This window comes from Quercus robur, chromosome 3, assembly GCF_932294415.1.
Source record: "Quercus robur chromosome 3, dhQueRobu3.1, whole genome shotgun sequence".
In the NCBI taxonomy this organism is placed as follows: Eukaryota; Viridiplantae; Streptophyta; class Magnoliopsida; order Fagales; family Fagaceae; genus Quercus; species Quercus robur.
The window spans coordinates 55,887,390-55,905,419 of record NC_065536.1 but is presented as its reverse complement, the minus strand read 5'-3'; the positions used below and the strand labels follow the sequence as shown (position 1 = coordinate 55,905,419).

The window sequence follows — 18,030 nt, the reverse complement described above, 5'->3', positions numbered from 1 at the left end:
AAATTTTAAATCTTAAAATTCATGAATTTGAAATAATTTCTGAACCCATAAAATTTTAGAAATTCGTATGATACACTTCAATATTTATAAAATTGAAATTAAGGCATTTTAAAATTATTGCTTTAAAATTCAAATACAAATCCAAATTCAAGTATTCAAAGTTCAAACCAACCTTATAAGATTGTTATATAAATGACATGTCATTTTAATGGAAGAGTGGAGTCATGACAAATAAGGGTGCCTCCATATAAAATGTTGTAAATTTTTTTTTTTTTTTTGGGCATGTATAGCAAGATTTTGTGAACAGTCTGATCAATTTGTGGCTTGGGACCGTTTCTTTGCCCAAAAAAAAATTCTCCTTTTATTCATCTCCAAGTACTTGGGAGTTGGGATGAATAAATTGAACACCACCATCATAGCCTGTTGACAAAAGAAAAGGCAAAGGCAAAGACTGACCCAAATTCTGCATCAAAATTATTATTATTATTAAAAAAAAAAAAAAAAAAAAAACCGTCAACAACATAAAGAAAGAAACAGTGTATTTTGTTTCCATTTGAGTAGGTATTATTATTATTAATTACTACCTGTCCAAAATTCGGTGTACGTGTGACTCTACTGTGTCTGTGTCTCTTTGTGTGTGGGTTTTCTGGTTCCGTATAGAATTTGCGTTCTTTCTCCAAATAAAACCAAACCCATGTTGTAAATAAAATCCATTGTGAGAGAGAAAAATCAAAGAAAAAAATGTGTGTAGTGCGTTATCTTCTCTGTTGAATCTTTTCCAATCCCAGAAAAGCCTGCTACATCAGACAACGAAAGCATACCCGTCTTTTGTAAAAGGTTGTTGTTGTGTTGTTCTAAACCTCTCTCTCTCTCTCTCTCTCTCTCTCTTTTGATTGCAATAGAAAGAAGCAAAGCATCTTCTTTTTTTACATTTTGACACCTCTATTCTCTCTGCATTTTAGTTTGGCGAAACCGTAAGTGCCACACCTTTCTTTTTCTATAGGAATTTACGTGTTTTTTCTTTCTTATTATTGTTATTATTATTTGATCATGACCTTTTGGGTAAAAACCAATCCAAAGTAAAGAATCTCTGTTTGTGTATGATAATATTAACGAGAAGAGAACCCGTGTTAGTTCTTAGTTCCTTGTGTTGTTTGTTCCTTACTTGCATAACACTCACTGTGAAAATTCTTAAACTGAATTGTGTTGGGATTGAATTTTTGAAGTCTGGCCTTTGTTAGCCATGTGTTTTTCCTATTGTTTTCTTTTTTCTTTTCTTTTTTAGACACTGGGACTTGTTCTTTTTTATTCATTAGTAAAGTTTACTTATAAAAAAAATTGTGATTTGGGTTCCATTTCATTGAGGCATAGTAGTTTGTATTGTTAATTTGTTGGGTTCTTCAAAGTTTTAATCTTTAGAATGTGTTTAGCAATTGAAGTGTTTGTGGAAAATTCAGATGTTTGAGTTTCCACCGTAATCTCATTGAACCCTTAGCATAGCAGGCACATGCTTCTTGTTTTTTTTTTTTTTTTTGTATTTCTTTTGGAATCTTGATTACATTTTTGTTTTTCTTTCATAAAACTTGTTTCCCCATTTTATAGTTTCAAGTCATCAAATTTTAAGAATAACCCTTTTTGGTTTTAAAATTTTCACCATCATTCATCTGTGCACTTGGTAGTGAATTCAATTTTCACCCAACATTTGGCTCTGGGAATTAAACTACAAAATATGATAAAAAGTGAAGCAAGTAGAAGTAATATCTTTAGATTCTTAACAGGATCTTCAACCCATACTTGGGAGCCTGTCATGACTAGTACTGATACAAACACTCCAAGTTATTGGTTGAACTGGAGGTTTTTCCTCTGTGCACTATGGGTCTTAGCCTCGATGGTTTTGGCATCATTTCTAATATGGAAATATGAAGGTTTCAACAAGTCCAGACCGGAGAGGAGAGAAAATCAGCAAGAAAAATCAAGGACTTTGTACGAGGATGAAGCCTGGAAGACATGTCTTAAAGGAATCCATCCTGCCTGGCTGCTTGTTTACAGAATGATAGCATTGATTGTGCTTTTGTCGTTGCTCATCGCAGATGTTGCTGATGCCGGAGGTGGCATTTTTTTCTTTTACACTCAGTAAGCCATCCTAGTCCCATCTATATATCTTTCATCTATTTACCTGGAAATATATGTACCTAAGGTACACTTAAAGAAATCTCTTCTAACTTGTATTGTGATTTTAGATGTCACCATTTGATACTTTCCTGCTTTAAGTATCACAATCTGCATTATTCTTCAATTCTTGTGCAACCTGAGTGGGGGGCCCTAATTTTTCTTTAGCGGGTTATTCAGCATGCTGTAAATAGATAATGGTATACTTTTTCACATTATAGTGGAGCACGGTTTCAATTTACGGATTTTTGAAAACCCCTTTGAGAGAATATATTGTGTACTTTTGTCAATAACAAAGAGCTTATGTCAGATGCTGCAATGGTTCCTTATTATACTTTATATTTTTTTGCTGTGTGAATAATTTCAATACCTCCATGAACAATTTGAAAAGGAAAAAGAGTTTTTTTTTTTGTTGGATGTTGGGGGGTGGGGTGGGGAAGGGATCTTGAGATTGGTTTTTCAATGAGGCAGTATTTCTTTAACTAGCTTTCGAGTCTCAAGTTTGATCATGAGTAATAAAGAGAAATGATCACTTTGCTGACTATATTTTTTGTGATTTTGTTTTTTTGGGTGTTGCACAGGTGGACATTTACTTTGGTCACGATATATTTTGCGGTATACTTTTCAACTCTAAAAACACTCTTGTACAGATCCTTGTTTTTAAATTGTAGTAAAGTCTCATAGAGATGAAATTGGAACGTATACCTCTTTTGTTCTTTGGACTAGTTAAATTATTGTTTATTCTTTTTTATTAATCATCTTGTATAAAGATGTTTGCTGCACTACTTGGCTATTGAGTTCCTCCTTGGGAACACATAACAGCCATCTGTCTTCAATGTCATTAATTGATTTTGGGAGTATGGTAGCTCCTTGTGTTCAATTTTACTTTACATCATCATTTATAGGTTCTTATGGTTTCAACTTCAACTTGTAGCTTGGATCTTTATTCTCCATTTATGGATTGTTCAAGCACAATAGAGTTGGAGGCAATGAGGTTGATCATGCAAGTTCAGATGCAGAGCAAGGAACATATTTAGCTCCCACAATAGGACAGAGTGCAGATATGGCCAATATGTCCAAGAGTCCAGATACCCATGAAGCACCTCATTCTCGCCAGACTGCAAGTGTATGGGGTTATATCTTTCAAATCATTTTTCAGGTGATTTTTCTTCTAAAATTCAGTTGCTAAATTTTTTTGTATGAATTTAAACTATGTCATTCAAGTTTCTTTCTTGCTTTCAGTGTTTTCTATATTCTCTTCATCTTGTTCCTTTAGTTAGGACTGTAATTTTAATGAGCTGATTCTTTAGGGGAGAAAAAATGTTAAACTTGCTATGGTTTTGTTTTGTACATTCCCTTGATTAGTTAGTACTGAGAATGGAATACCTGGCTTGTGTTTATTTATTTATGTATTTATTTTTATCCTACCCTTACCAGTTGAACAGAGAAGTTTATGAACTTTCTTTTCTTATTCTTTTTTTCCTGAGGAAATTTAAGAATATATATGGTTCACTAATCTTGAGCACTATGCTGTCATTGATTGCTTATCTGTATGAGTTTAACCACATTTGGCAACTACTGTTCTTTTAACTTGCTTTTAATACTTGAGTAAACATATCTTAAGTGATTCTATATCTACTACTTCATTTTTTTTCTACCTATAGATGTGTGCAGGTGCTGTGACGCTCACCGACTGCGTATTTTGGCTCATTCTTTATCCTTTTCTTATGTCCAACGAGTATAAACTGGATTTTGTAAGTACAGACCTTATCATCACACCGCCTGGTTTGCTTCCTATAATTTAACTGTTTATGTTTCTGTACATGCAAACCATACCTTGTTCAGACCCCTTCGCCCTTTTTGCTGACTTTAAGGTTGAATTCTAATGCCCTTTTGAAGGAGATGTTTTTACTAGCCAAAAAGGGATATGCTTTAAATATAGAATACTGATAGGACGGATATGGTATCATTTGGAAAGGGTTTAAATCAAGGACTTTGGTTGTTCTTGAAAGAAAAAACTTTTAAGTCAGAATTGGACTCTGACATTTCATTGATCTTGAAGTCTTCTCTACCACTTCCCAAAACCACCAAACCCTGAAAGCAGAAAAATGAGTTTTGGTTTTGAGAAAGATCTTTGGGGGTATTGGCAGTGACAAGTTTTGTCTTATTTTGTGGGGCTGAAGGCAGTAAACTCAGTTCCTTTCAACTATATTTTCTTGTTTCTGCAATTTAGCAAGTCAGGCCTCAAAACAAGCAGAAAGCAAAGAGTTAGCAGTTTTATGCAAATGTCACATCCATCATGCCTGCTGACACAGGACAAAAACAATTGAAATTCTACAGCAAAATCGAAAGAAGAAAGAAAAACCCTAGAAATCAACACCTAGGATTGCTTGGAGTTAGCACCTACAGTTGGCTAGAGGCAAACACCAGACAATTGAAAAGAAAAAAAAAATCCAAAAGAAATTTTATTCATCATAAACTTTTCTCCATAGGAGTACAATAACCTCCTTATATAGCCCACTAAAACTAAACCCTTAATCTGACTGATTAGGAAATTCTCAATTATTGAATAACAAAAATACCCTTTAACTCTAGGTAATTGAATAAAATACTAATTACCTAATTACCTAATAAGACATAAAACAAAATCCAATTGACTAATAAAGATACACTTGACTTTTAAAATTAAACAGGACTAAATTAAAATAAAATTTTCTTTGCACTTCCCCCATCATTTGCTCCCTCCCTCTCGCTCTTTTAGGTAATACAAATTGAGTTTCTCTTTGTATCACTAATAATGAATCCCTTTCATTTGAGGAATGTGTTGCTGTTTCAATTGCAGTTGCTTGCTAGTATGCACTCATTCAATGCTGTTTTCCTGCTTGGTGAAACAATGTTAAATTGTGTGGTAAGTTTGGTTCCTGAATGGTTTTATTGTTTTCTACTTATTTTAATCTTCTCAATGATCAGTTGCAAGTTTATAACTATATATCTCTTTGTCCCAGCGATTTCCGAAGTTTCGGATTGCATATTTTGTGTTGTGGACAGCTATATTTGTCATTTTCCAATGGGTCATCCATGCATGTATTTCTATATGGTAAAACATTTTTCCCATTTAGTTGTCTATTATTATACTTTTGATAATGTTGTTTTTGTTGTTGCTATTCTTTCTCTCCCTCTCCATTTTTATTCTTATGTTCTTAGTTACTTTTTCATTTTAATTATACATTTTCTTTTTTCTGTTTCTTTTTTTTACAGGTGGCCATATCCATTTCTTGATTTGTCATCTCCATATGCTCCCTTATGGTATGGTGTCATTATCTATTTAATTATTACTATTGCTAATACTACTATTATTCTTGAACCTCCTTATTCTGTGCAAAAACATGCATTTAACTCTCAACATGAAAAGACAAGTTTGTTTTCCAAAAACATAGACAAAAGAAAAGTTTTGAAGAAATCATATATACTGCCAATTGGCCATCTATGCCTCCAAAATGCAAGAAATTTTCCTCAATAATATCATTCTTCCTTTAGATGGCAGCCAAATATCTCTGAGTGCAGTTCAAATCACTGGAATCATGTTATCAGATAATGATTGTCCAGATGTTATATAACTTGGTCTTTTTAACTTTTAGGTTAAGTACTATATATGGTAGATTTCTATCATTGCAAGTGCCAAGGGTGGGTCCAAAGGGCCTGCCTTGGTGAGAATCCGTGTCATCAGAAAAAATAATAATAATAATCTATTGCCAATAATATGCCTCCACATTAAAGAAAAAATATATTATGTTGCTTTGTGAGTGAGAGAGACTATTGAAAGGATGGCAGCACCGGTTGTGCGATTTCCAATGTTCAGTTGGCAACTCTCCACTGTTGTGAAGATGAGACTAATCTCACCAAAATGTATCTACTATTCTATTGCTTCTCATAATCCTACCATTCTGCTGCCATTGTGGATTTTGCAGGTACTTCGCAGTGGGGTTGATGCATCTTCCATGCTATTTCATCTTTGCTTTAATTCTTAGGTTGAAGCGCATATGGTTGTCAAGATCATTTCCAAATTCGTATCAGATTATTAGTTGAGGAAACAGAAGCCTAATGCTGCCCTCGACCATGTTAATTACAAGGGTCTGAGCGTAAAACAAGGGTCCACACCATTTCATATGAAAGACTAGTTCAGTATTTATCTTCTAAGAGAGTTGCTGCTAGTGTCATTATTTTTTACATCGAGCAGCAATGGAAGGATGTAAAAATTGTTGATAAGCTGGTGATCATTATTTTTCCCAGGATACAAATCAGATAAGCATGTTTTTGTGTCCACCAGAGGGGGTATATGTCCTAAATATTTATGTGCTTGGATAAATTGCCAAACATTGTTAATTGTTTCTCAATTCAATTCTACTTCATTTTTGACCTGCCAAGCACTCATGAATTATTTAATGGGGGATTTGTAAATGAGTTCAACTAAGTTATCATCAGCCATATGGTTTGGTTACCTCAGGATTGCTATATTTGTTATATCTATCTCCATTGCCAAATTCGAAGTCCACAGTATTGGTCTTTAGCTTGTAATGATTCTTCCATTTCCCTGCCTTTTTTTTTTTTTTTTTTTTTTTTTGAAAGAGACTTTTCTGTTTTCTCTATAAAGTTGTTCCCACTCTTTAATACTTTATAACTTTGATAACGCTGATCTTGACTAGTAACGGATTTCGGCAAAGTTTTTCCGTATTAACATTTCTTTTCAGATTCACCCTTTTCTTTGATTTGAAGTAAAGAAACACTCAGTTTACTATTCTTTCATTAACCACAACGCTACTGTTGCCCTTGACAAATGCGTAGTATACACGCTGTGAGTTACAAAATTGTAACTTGGGACTGCCTTTTCTCATGTTATATGTTGGATTTGATAGGCATATAGAAAATGATCCAACGGGGTTTCCCTTGTTGAATATCAACCAAATTGCAACCATTGATGAATTTCGCAATAAATTTGAAGAACATGTCATACAATCGAGTAGATTTGTACAAGGTCTTATAAGGTTGGAAGAATTTGTTCTTAGAATTCCATAGTAAAATTTGATTAACTGAAGATAAACACACCAATTAGATTGACAATATCCTTAATATACTAAGATTAGAGAAATGGTAAAATCTGTTAAACACGTGTCACGATTTCAATTTATGAAAACACACTGTAATAAACATCTCCCGAGAGAAATACTCCATTCACAAATGTACTTCCTTTCATATAAAGATTCACAAGTGGGATCCACTTTTTAAGTGATGGAAATTTAAAGCACTATGAATAATTTCAATTTCAACTAAGATAAAACATGTCTCATAATGCTCAAACGAGTAAAATAGTGGATTACTACTGTTTACTATTTCCATTGAATATAATTGAGAGTCTGTTTCATCAAAAGAACACTGTGATCTGTGAAGTAAGGATTCCAGAAATAGGGTTGAATTGGTCGATTACTTAATAATACACATCATTAAACTGGGTTTTGGAAATTGGAACGCAATGTCATGCCAACATTACATTCCAAATTAGGGGATTTGGCCTTTGGTATGGTCTAGTCCTAGATTATTGTGATGGAGCTGTGATATTCCATATTATCAGAAAATTGATGGAGTGGCCCATGATTCATTAAAATAGAATGAACCACAAACAAGGCAAAGATCAATGAAAGACTATGGATAATGCAAATGAAATCAAAAGTCATGCAGTTGGTCAAAAACTAGTTGGTGAGCTTGGAGAGGCAAAGGCATGATTACTCCAACTACAGTCAATACTCCTAGATTTTTAAATTAAATAAAATAACATATTCAATTGTGTCTCATTGTCAAATTCACTGACCAGACCACTACCATGCACCCAAATGGATCTCTGCCCACTTTTTTCCCCTCGTTTCTCTCCTTGAAGTTCAATTGGGAGTCTAAAGCTTCCTAGAGCTTTTCCAAACAGCATGAATACTCAAGCAAGCTCTAGAGGCAAAAACATCACAGTTCAAGAAATCTAGAGAACATCTTGCTAGGCCTTTACATGTTCCCTGATAAACTGTTCCACCTGATTTGTCACACCAGTCAAACCAGAAGCTTCTGCAACAGTAACTTTGTTATCACAGTGAGAGAAAGAAAATGCTTCTCCAGGTATCCCAAGTGTGTAGTCATTTGCAATGTCAGCTTCCGAAATTGAACTTCTTGATGCCCTTAATTTGTCACTGTCAAAAGATAGAAAATATGTTAGAAATATGAGTCATAAGCATCACATTGTAATTTCATTCAGCTAAGGAATATAAATCCAAATTCAACAACTAACTCTTGAAGGATTATGAATGAAAATCACAATGATCATACTGTAAGCAGAATTTTCTTGAAAGACAATTGGTGTAATGGCAAAGATCTCTTCCTTCTATAATTTACTTAGAGTGAATCATGATCAAAAGCAACCACTTGCAAAAATGTCCAATAAGATGCAATTGATCAAGGATGAAACATTGAGAGAATAACTTAATGCATACATGTCATAAGTATTTTGCAAATATATAGAGCACCATCCAGTGAGCTGAGAATGAAGGACACACAAAAGATATTGCATTGAACAACCACTTTCGCAGTGACTCAAGGATGACAATCCAAAATACTAATGCAACATTTTCTTACATAATGGAGAGATATCTCTTCTTCATCTATGAATAATGTAGAGCAAATCGTAGCAAATTGTGGCAAAACAAGCAGTTTAATCCCATACACAGCTTGCAAAATGTGCAATAAATGTAATCAACTATGAACAATTCAATATAAAAGAACTTAGAAGCCATACACTTCCTTCTCCATCTGTTTCCTGATAAACTCCTTGGTATGTGCTGTCACTTTGTCTGTTTTGTTGCAGACAATGAGAACTGGAATTTTCTTCTTCACGACACTTGCCTTAGTCAAGATGTCATACAGGTACCTTTTGCAATCAAGTAAGAAATGTTAGTATCCTTGTGTGCAACATATCTCTTTGTCAATTCTAATTTCCATTTGTTCACTAACTGTTTTGTTTTTTCTTTTTCTTTTGGGCTAAGATAATTAAGGAGAGGAGGGGAGAGTGAGGCCCATAAGAGTAGATCCAATGCCCACCCCAAAAGAAGTACACCGATTCCCATGGTAACCATGTGTTGCTCACACATAAGGATGAGCTCGGACTCATTGGGGACCCATGAGGTCCAAGTCATGGTTGCAGGGTGTGGAAAATTAGTAAATGATGGGAAAAGAACAGTATTTTTTAACCACATATTGTGGCTTTGGCCAAAAATAAATAACAATCATTTACTCTGAAGCAGCACGGCAGTTTGGTAAGAATTCCAGAGCATCCACCACGAAAACAATTCCTGCTGCTTGAGGCAAGAACTCATCTAGCTTGGGTCGAAGACGAGAATGTCCAGGAACATCAACCAGATGAACAGGCCTTATTTTTCCCTTCTGTCAAATGGAAAGATAGAAAGGTTCAGTTCAATTGACTCTGAGATTCAATAACCAATAAATAAAAAACAATATAATGACAAGGAAAGAAACTACTAGAATTAATCTTATGTTCACATGACAGTTGAAGGAGTTGGCATGCTTTCTCTCATTATACAGAAGAAGTGTGATTTGAGAAAATCAGTATGCACAGAGACATTTGGCTGCACTTGTTTGCTCATGCATTGGTTTTACAAAAAGAAGTTAAAATATGATACCTTTGTTGTTTCAGAATGAAGCACAAACAGGCCCTCATTTGGTTCCATTGATGTAACAGTACCCTGATGGGAAGAGCCATCCCGAAGCTGGACCAAGCATAAAACCATGCATAAAAGGTAAGATTGACATCTGTAAGGCATAAACTATGTCATGTAATAAATTAATTAGTAGCAATATGAGGAGTATATGGGTTCTGCTAAATAAAAGCTTCTTAGGAGAAAAAAGGGAAGCCCCTAGTAAACATGATGCCAATAACGGGAAAGTCAGCCTATAAAATTACAATTAAAAACAGAGCATAGAAGAATCACTACTGAAAGGACCAAGAGCCCGAGATATTAAAAATAAAATAAAAATTGAAGGAACACCATCTAATCTTGTGGATAAAAGGTTCAATCACCTTGAATGCTCAACCACTGTGCTATTGCAAAGGCACTAAGTCAAGCATAACATCACCCCTTATAAACAACACTACACTTTATTTCCTAAGTTCCTAACTGCCACTCTCCGACACTCCAAAAGCTTCAGAACAAATTGGACAATAATAATAAATAAATAACCAAATAATGCAAAGACCAAGGAATAGAACTTCCAGGTTGCTGAACAGCACAAAATAATGTTCTCTAGTCTTTCATTAAGCATTCCACCATATAATTTAACTAGTCGCTAACATGTGCGATGCATGGGAAAGCTATTGAACATGAGATTTTAAAAAATATTTGAGCAACAGTAAACATCATAGGAACATAACAGTAATGAAATTAAAATTCAAAGCTCACCTAATATTATTTATTACAAAGCCCTCTAACACAAGTGATTATAATATCTGAATCATTTCCATTTTCTTTCTTTTTTTCTAGTGCAGGTTAGGAAAACTATTGCATTCTTTAGAAACAAACTTCTAAAAACTCCATGAACTAAGTAATCTTGTTCTGCTTAGGGGAAAAAAAGACTCATTTACTGAAGATAAGCGCACTGAAAATACTTCTCTCCAAAGGCCATCCAAGTTATTTTACCTCTAATGCCATGGCATGATGATAAATGAAATGATAAGGGTTTTGACTAACCACAAGCATGGGCTATCTATAGATTAACACTAATATATGAATTGAAGAAAATAAATTGTGCTATAAAGTATGAAGCTTGAACTGTACAAATTACTAAACAACCAATATTCAAAAGACTGCTCATTCAGCTGTCACAAAAATATCCTATTCTTTGCTAATTATTTAGCTAAGAATAACAACAAAACTCGACAAGACTCTCCCCACTAATTCTTCCCCAATATCATTGAATATAAGAAAACCAAAAAATTAAATAAAACTTATTCTTCACCATGACACCAAACTCCCCAGCCCCAACCATAGTATGTAATTCTCGTTGTCCATGACAAAGTGTCTCCAGTACTCATTCACCCAATTTGGTGTGTCCATATTCTCTTTTAAGTAATAACTTACAACTACTCCATGCTGCCTTAACAGGTGAACTTTAAAGTTAAAGAAAGGATAATTTCAACATGTGGCATTTTGCAAGGCCACATATTTATTTAGCTGCTGTTATTAACCAATACAAAGGCAGGGAAGGTACCAATTTTATGGTACAAACAGCTATGCAACAGAACCTGAGTCCTCAAACAAAGCCTGAAGCCTCTTGACCGTGAATTTCCAACAATATGGCGCCTCAACAGGCATAACAGAAATACGACTCCTACATAACTGAACAACTATTACTCAACTAAGCCATATTTCTACTTGCAGTATGGGTTCATAGATGCAAAGATTACATTTATGAAGTTTTATCAGCCCAACAGGTTGGATATTGTTTGCCTACCAAGTTTAATGTCAAAGGTAACTTTTAAAGGGGATCTCGCTTGGGGCAATCAAAGCAAAATTTAGCTCATTAGATGCCCCAATCAGATTCAGAGCATATAACTAACAGAACAAAGATTCTAAAAATAATAGTTGGGGCACCATGAAATACTTTTCAAGCCAATGAGCTGTAGCTCAAACAGCACTTCCTTCTCCCATTACAATGGTATAAAGGGTGAAGTATTAAATTCAAAACCTTTTCGTGTGTATAAAAAAATTAAAATGAAAATGAAAATTTACAGCTTACATCATGACAATTATTTCTTCCATCTCACAATGTATTCCTAATCCATGGGTTTTGAAAAATTATAGATTAAGAACGCTTTCTCTATTCTTTCGGATGAATCACTATCCAAGACACTTAATCTACATTATTTAGCTAGTGGTGTTCACATGAAGTGTCAGATTCTAGATAGTTCCTTGTGCCCCTAGGTGAAAATGTAAACCTTCTTCTAACAAAAAATGCAATGTAACATAATGAATCACATCAAGACATAATACTACATGATTGGCCAATATAATAGTCTAAAAGGCATGCTCGAGATATGTAAGGTTTGTTGCAGAAATGTAAGGAGACATTATTCCAAATTAAAAGCAAAAAATATTTGATAGACGTTATAATGAGTAGAAACTACAGCTCACTGCATAAGTAACAACCCATTAATGCCCATGAGTTGAGACTGCTTATCTTGGATCAACAGTGGGACATCCAAATTTATAATACAAATAGCTAAATTTCCCGATTCAATCAAATTGAAAAAAAAAAAGAATACAATAGTTGAGTAATTGGGTTTACATTAACACTACACTGTACACATACATGTGTTATTTGACAAAACTTTCCTACCCTACTAGTTTGCCCAAATAGATTGGTGCCGTGTACCCCAAAAATTAAGTCATGAGAGCAAAAAAAGACAAGTATGCAGAAAACGTTTGTTGCACTGGACCTAAAAGTCCTTCATGCGAACCCTTTGTTGCCTCAGCCAATTTACTATCAATGTTTATTATGAACGCAATGAAGTATCAAATTCTTCACAAAGTAACACATTTCAAGAACACAAATCCAACAATGCTAAGTGCTTACTTGATAGAATAGAACAGTTTTCCCACTCCCACTAAGCCCAGTTAACACAATTGTATCCGATTTCGCACGTTTGAACAACCGAACTGCCACACAAAGCAATTTAAAAAACAGAAGACATTACTAACCTTTCAAGATTCACTGAATATATTGAACATCAAAAAAATGAAAACTTTGGGTTTCAAAGAATGTGAGAGAGAGCAATACTGAATAGGAAGAAGAGGATTGTGAATAACAAAACAGCGAGAGCAGAGTAGAGCTGGGTTGGAGGAATCTGATGACTATATTCAATCCCTTGGTTCAACCATTGCGTCGCTTGATTCTTCCACGGCTCCAATTGATTCTTCCACTGCTCAAATTGATTCTTCCACTGCTCCAATTGATACTTCCACTGCTCTGTTCCTTCCATTTTTTTTCCTCAACACTAACACACAAAACTGAACAAGACACAAATTAATGTTAAAAAACACACACAGAGACAGGAAATGGAACTCGATTGAGGTCGAAATTACTAACGTAAATGGAAGTCTCACCAGAAACTATTTGCAGAGAAACAAATTGAAACATAAAAGATTATCTAAAGCCCTAGAATATAACGATCCTTTTCTTTCAGATCTCTCTCACTCTCTTGACTACTGTTTTTAGTTTTTTTTTTGCTAAAATGCAAAACCCACCTCTAAGTTTCATCATTTTTCATTTCAGTCCTTTTAATTTCAAAAATTTTCAATTCAGTCCTCTGTTAAAGTTCCGTCTAGTGCTGCTGTTAATGTTTTTAAAAAAAAACTAATACCCAAACGGTGTCGTTCCTTATATGAAGAACACAAAAAACAAACCCCACTCCCCAAAACTCAAATATTAAAATCAGGCCTAAACGTAATTGGACGGCACTTTGACGGAAGATTGAATCGAGTAGTTTTGAAATTTAGAATATTGAAATGAAAAATGATGGGATTTAGAAGTTTAAGAAAGGTAACAAATTTCACTTTAAGAAAGGTAACAAATTAAACCATAAACTTAAAAAATATGGTAAACTAATTCCTACGTCAAATTAAACTAACATGGTAACACCCTTGACCCTGAAATAAAAATTATAAGGCAAAAATACATAAGAATTACAAAAATTATTATTTTAAAAAATATATATTTTAAAAATAAAAATCTTAATAGTTTCCTTCTCCTCACTCCTTTTTTATTAAAATACTTTGATTGAATAAAAGTAAAACTTAAAAAACTCAATGTTACAAAAGTTACAGATTTAAATTTTTTCTTTTTTAGAAATAAATTTTAGTAAAATTTAAAGCATACAATTTGCATTTTGGCCAATAATAAACTCAAACACTTTAACAGTAATAGAGTCTGAGTGTGATACTCATTTTCTATCTGGTAGCAGTACTAAATTGGAATTAGTTTCTAAAAAAAAGAATTGGCATTAGTGGTTTCAAACGGAACTCAATTCTGGTTCCAGTTAGCTCAACTAGTAAAGTTTCTGATAGTTGTATAAGAGATCTGGGGTTCAATCCCCGCCTACACCATGATTGGTGTCTTAGTCTGATGATAAAGAGTTATCATCAGGAGCGGACGCCATAGGTTGAAACTCTCTCTAAAAAAAAAAAGGGAACTCAATTCTTGTGAAATTAATTGGGTATTTGTGCTCTGGGCTGAGCTGGTTTACGTGAATTTAGCAACCATAGACTGTGTTTACAAATTCCTGTTTTTGCGAACTCTGTTTCTGGGAGTAGGCTGTACTCTGTAGTTGATGTTTCTTAGACTTCACTGAGAAGCGAGAAGGAATGTATAGATTCAATTGGAGTATACAGTCTTTTACTATGAAACTGCCGTTTAATAAGTGTCTTCGCTCTTGGTCTTTTTTTTGCTTATTTGGGGCTGTTTGGTACTGTTTTTTAAACAATAAGTTTCATTATTTAAATAATACAACATTATTTTTATAATATTTTTTCACCACATGTATCTTCACAACACTTAAATAATGTTACTAAAAATTTCTTACCAAATGGGCTCTATAGCAATTGCAATTTGCAAACTATGTAAAGGATAGTATAGATGCTCTTTTTATTTGGCTTGAATAATTTCATATATGTTTTTCTGCCTTCTTGACGGAGTATTACACTTTAAATTTTCTAATTAAAAATTTTTTTTATAAAAAAAAATTAAGGTCTAATTTGTTAGTTTTAAAGTTTTTGTTAAACTGTCTTTTTTTTTTTGTTAGAATATTATTTTTGTCCATAAATTTTGTATGGGTTACATTTTCATACTTAAATTTTTTTTTTTTTTAAATCATCCTTCTATTATTTATAAATAAATATTTTTAAAAAGTTTAAGGATAAAAAAAAAAACTTTTTTAAAATTTATGGACAAAAAAAGAAATCCATACAAAGTTTACCAAAACAATATTTTAGCATAAGTTTTAATACATTGATAAAATAGAAAAGATTTTATTTCTATATTTGAATAAAAATTGACATAATAATAATAATTGTAAGGACCCAATTTGATCTACAGCCCAAAAGATTTGAACAATTGCCTAATAAGCCCAAAACAATAGATTTGTTAGAGAGTGGATTTGTTACTGAACGTTTAATGAGTTAAAATACGAATCACAATAGGCTAGTTGGTGTTGGAATGACTAAAGCAAACAAGCTGAAAAGAAAAACACTCCTCGATCAAGTCCGAGGATGGTATGTTCTTATATATATTTCTCTTAGGCTTACACAAATATTAAAGTTCTTGGTTACATAATAGTTTTCTTTCTTGTTTCTCATGATCCCTTCTGTAATGGAATCCTTCCCTTTTATACTCCCTTCCATTCTTTCATTTTAGCCTTCCATGTGTAGATCAGATTGCTAATCTCCTTCATATTTGTTTCATCAACACCTTCCTAAAGTCTATGTGGGTAGTTGTAAAGCTAGAAGTCACTGTTCAAATATCACTTTCACATTAATGCAACCAGTTGGTTAGGTACAAAGCATTCAATGCGGTGGTAATAGCTTTCTTCCCATATATTCTCTATTGACTCACCTCTCTCTCAAGCTTATCCTCCCAAGCACGGTTGCCCATTGCCCAATACTTGATGGGTGGTCGGACTTTAGGCTTCCACTCTGTTGGCCGAGGAAGGGTGGCTCTTCGGACAACGTCACCTATTTATTATGACTAGACCTCTTCCTCGGCCCAACAATCTGCTTGTCTTCACTAATACTTCTTTGTTTTCGGGTTCTTTGACGTCCTCGGGTGCGGCCTACGGCCCAATATCCTTATCCAGACCTTTCATCCCTACAATAATAATAATAATAATATATTTATATAAATTATTTATATAAAAGTAGTATGTCACCAAGAACTACATAAAATAAACAATATATATATATATATATATATTATTAGGGAGATTAAATTCTATAAAGATGTGATGTAAAACCTAAGTTTTACATTCTCCAATCTCAACATATCACATCATCATATCACGTATTAAAGAATAGACACAACTACACCCAATTAATTATAACACTCATTTGAAAATCCAACTCAATTGGGCGTTTATTGAGATATTATTAGGTGTGGTAGATGTAAGCTAATGTGGCAATCTATTAATGGATGGTATAAAACATGAATTTTACACCTCATCCTTACCAAATTTGAACTCATAATTTAGTGGTGTGTTGGCCCTTTGAGGAGGAGGGGGAAAGTCTTACGTATGAGCATTTTATTTTTTGAGGGCACAATGGCATCCCTCAATGCCCTTGCTCCAATCTTGGGTCCAATAAGAGCATACCATATGCTAAATGCTAAATTTTTAACATTTAGCATACCAAATACCAAAAAACAAGCTACATAAATATTTTAAAAGCCAAAATTTTTAAGCATTTGTAACTGTACCATTCTACCATTAGAACGGTACGAACCCAAATGCTAAACATAAATTTTTTTTTTTTTTTATTCCTCTTCTTTCTCGCCTCTCTCTCTTTCAAACCAACCTTCAACATCTCACTGCCACCGCCCATCGCCATCTCGCCCATTGCACCTCTACACGCCATCTAGTTGCCTTTGCCTTGTTGCTATCTTGCCTGTCATCGATTTTGAGTTTTTTGGGTCATGGGTTGATTTTGGTGATGATTTCGATGGGTTTATGATGTAGGTCATGGTTAGAGCATTAGCATTGGAGAATGCTAATGCCATATCTAAGGGAAATTTGGCATTTGCAGCCTTAAAATCATCTGCATCAGAGAATTGTAAAGGTAAGTATTGCAAATTTTTTGCAATACTTGCTACAATGCAATTCTAAAGATAGAATTGCACTGCAGCAGTATTGTAAAAAAAAAAAAATTAATATTTTATCTCTGACTCTCTCTCCTCTGTCTCTCATCTCTCTCATTTTTTCTGTTCTCTTCTCTCTCTTCCTTCTCTGTTTCTCCATCTGCTCCCTCGTCTCTGCTCTCCATCTGCTCTCTGATCTCTCTCATTTTTTTGAATGGGTTTGCTCTGATGGCTCCGGTGATGATTTTTTTTGAATGGGTTTGAATGGGTTTGCTCCGGTGATGATTTTTTTTGAATGGATTTGCTCCAGTGATGATTTTTTTTTAATGGGTTTGCTCCGGTGATGATTTTTTTTGAATGGGTTTGAATGGGCTTGCTCCGATGATGATTTTTTTGATCGGTGGCCTGGGTTTCAAATTGGCGGCGTGGGTTTCAGATCGGTGGCTTGGGTTTGCTGATTGGTGGCTTGGGTGGTGGGTGTGCTGGCCGTTGTTGGCTCCAACTAGTTTGATGGTTTGTGTGTGTGGCTCTGTTAATGGTTTGTGTTTGTGTGTGTGGCTTTGTTGCTGGTTTGATGTTTGTGTTTGTGTGTGTGGGTGTGGTGATGGGTTTGGATAGGTTGATCGGTGTATCATGGGTGTGTGTGTGTTGTGTATTGAACCGGTGCTAGAGGTTGAAAGAGAGAGGAATAAAAATGGCTGTTGGAAAGCGCAGGAAAATGAGACTGAAAAACGGTTGGAAAGAAATAATAAATAAAGGTTAAAAAATAATATTTTAATAAAAATAGAGTTTTGGGATACTGGAGGTATTGTAAAATGGTATGGTATAATGATAAAGTGGTGTTTTAGAATGCTAAAATAGAGTAGCATTGGAATTTTCCAATGCTAATGCTCTTAATTTTGGCTACTACTTGGT

The 18,030-nt window shown here is 34.1% G+C and overlaps 2 protein-coding genes across 5 annotated transcripts; one reads left to right on the top strand and one right to left on the bottom strand.

Moving 5' to 3' along the window:
* The first annotated feature begins 606 nt into the window (after nucleotides 1-606).
* LOC126718462 (uncharacterized) lies at nucleotides 607-6,690 on the top strand. 2 transcript variants are annotated; one of them, XM_050420664.1, is made up of 9 exons: nucleotides 607-837; nucleotides 1,779-2,133; nucleotides 2,751-2,784; nucleotides 3,104-3,328; nucleotides 3,834-3,923; nucleotides 5,012-5,077; nucleotides 5,175-5,266; nucleotides 5,428-5,475; nucleotides 6,138-6,690. In XM_050420664.1, the coding sequence occupies exons 2-9, from the start codon at nucleotides 1,808-1,810 to the stop codon at nucleotides 6,253-6,255; spliced, it is 999 nt and encodes a 332-aa protein (XP_050276621.1). In that variant the 5' UTR covers nucleotides 607-837; nucleotides 1,779-1,807; the 3' UTR covers nucleotides 6,256-6,690. The 2 variants fall into 2 exon arrangements, with proteins under 2 accessions (XP_050276621.1, XP_050276623.1); XM_050420666.1 differs by having other exon boundaries at nucleotides 834-974.
* Nucleotides 6,691-7,946: 1,256 nt separating this feature from the next.
* Nucleotides 7,947-13,514, bottom strand: LOC126718461 (uncharacterized). Of its 3 annotated transcripts, XM_050420663.1 has the most exons (8): nucleotides 13,380-13,458; nucleotides 13,218-13,283; nucleotides 13,054-13,175; nucleotides 12,850-12,932; nucleotides 9,900-9,986; nucleotides 9,494-9,642; nucleotides 8,999-9,130; nucleotides 7,947-8,396 (listed from the first exon to the last, which is right to left on the bottom strand). In XM_050420663.1, the coding sequence occupies exons 2-8, from the start codon at nucleotides 13,253-13,255 to the stop codon at nucleotides 8,207-8,209; spliced, it is 801 nt and encodes a 266-aa protein (XP_050276620.1). In that variant the 5' UTR covers nucleotides 13,256-13,283; nucleotides 13,380-13,458; the 3' UTR covers nucleotides 7,947-8,206. The 3 variants fall into 3 exon arrangements, with proteins under 3 accessions (XP_050276620.1, XP_050276618.1, XP_050276619.1); XM_050420661.1 differs by having other exon boundaries at nucleotides 13,054-13,283; nucleotides 13,380-13,514; XM_050420662.1 differs by having other exon boundaries at nucleotides 13,054-13,283; nucleotides 13,363-13,383.
* Nucleotides 13,515-18,030: the final 4,516 nt, after the last annotated feature.

Bases quoted from the DNA above. Each gene is read 5' to 3' on its own strand.
- LOC126718461 (XM_050420661.1), bottom strand. From the start codon at position 13,255: ATGGAAGGAACAGAGCAGTGGAAGTATCAATTGGAGCAGTGGAAGAAT. The intron at 9,643-9,899 runs GTATCATATTTT...TCCATTTGACAG, and splicing joins TTCATTCTGAAACAACAAAG to AAGGGAAAAATAAGGCCTGT. The intron at 8,397-8,998 runs GTATGGCTTCTA...ATCTTTTGACAG, and splicing joins AAACAGATGGAGAAGGAAGT to TGACAAATTAAGGGCATCAA.
- LOC126718462 (XM_050420664.1), top strand. From the start codon at position 1,808: ATGACTAGTACTGATACAAACACTCCAAGTTATTGGTTGAACTGGAGG. The intron at 2,785-3,103 runs GTATACTTTTCA...TTCAACTTGTAG, and splicing joins TGGTCACGATATATTTTGCG to CTTGGATCTTTATTCTCCAT. The intron at 5,267-5,427 runs GTAAAACATTTT...TTTTTTTTACAG, and splicing joins CATGCATGTATTTCTATATG to GTGGCCATATCCATTTCTTG.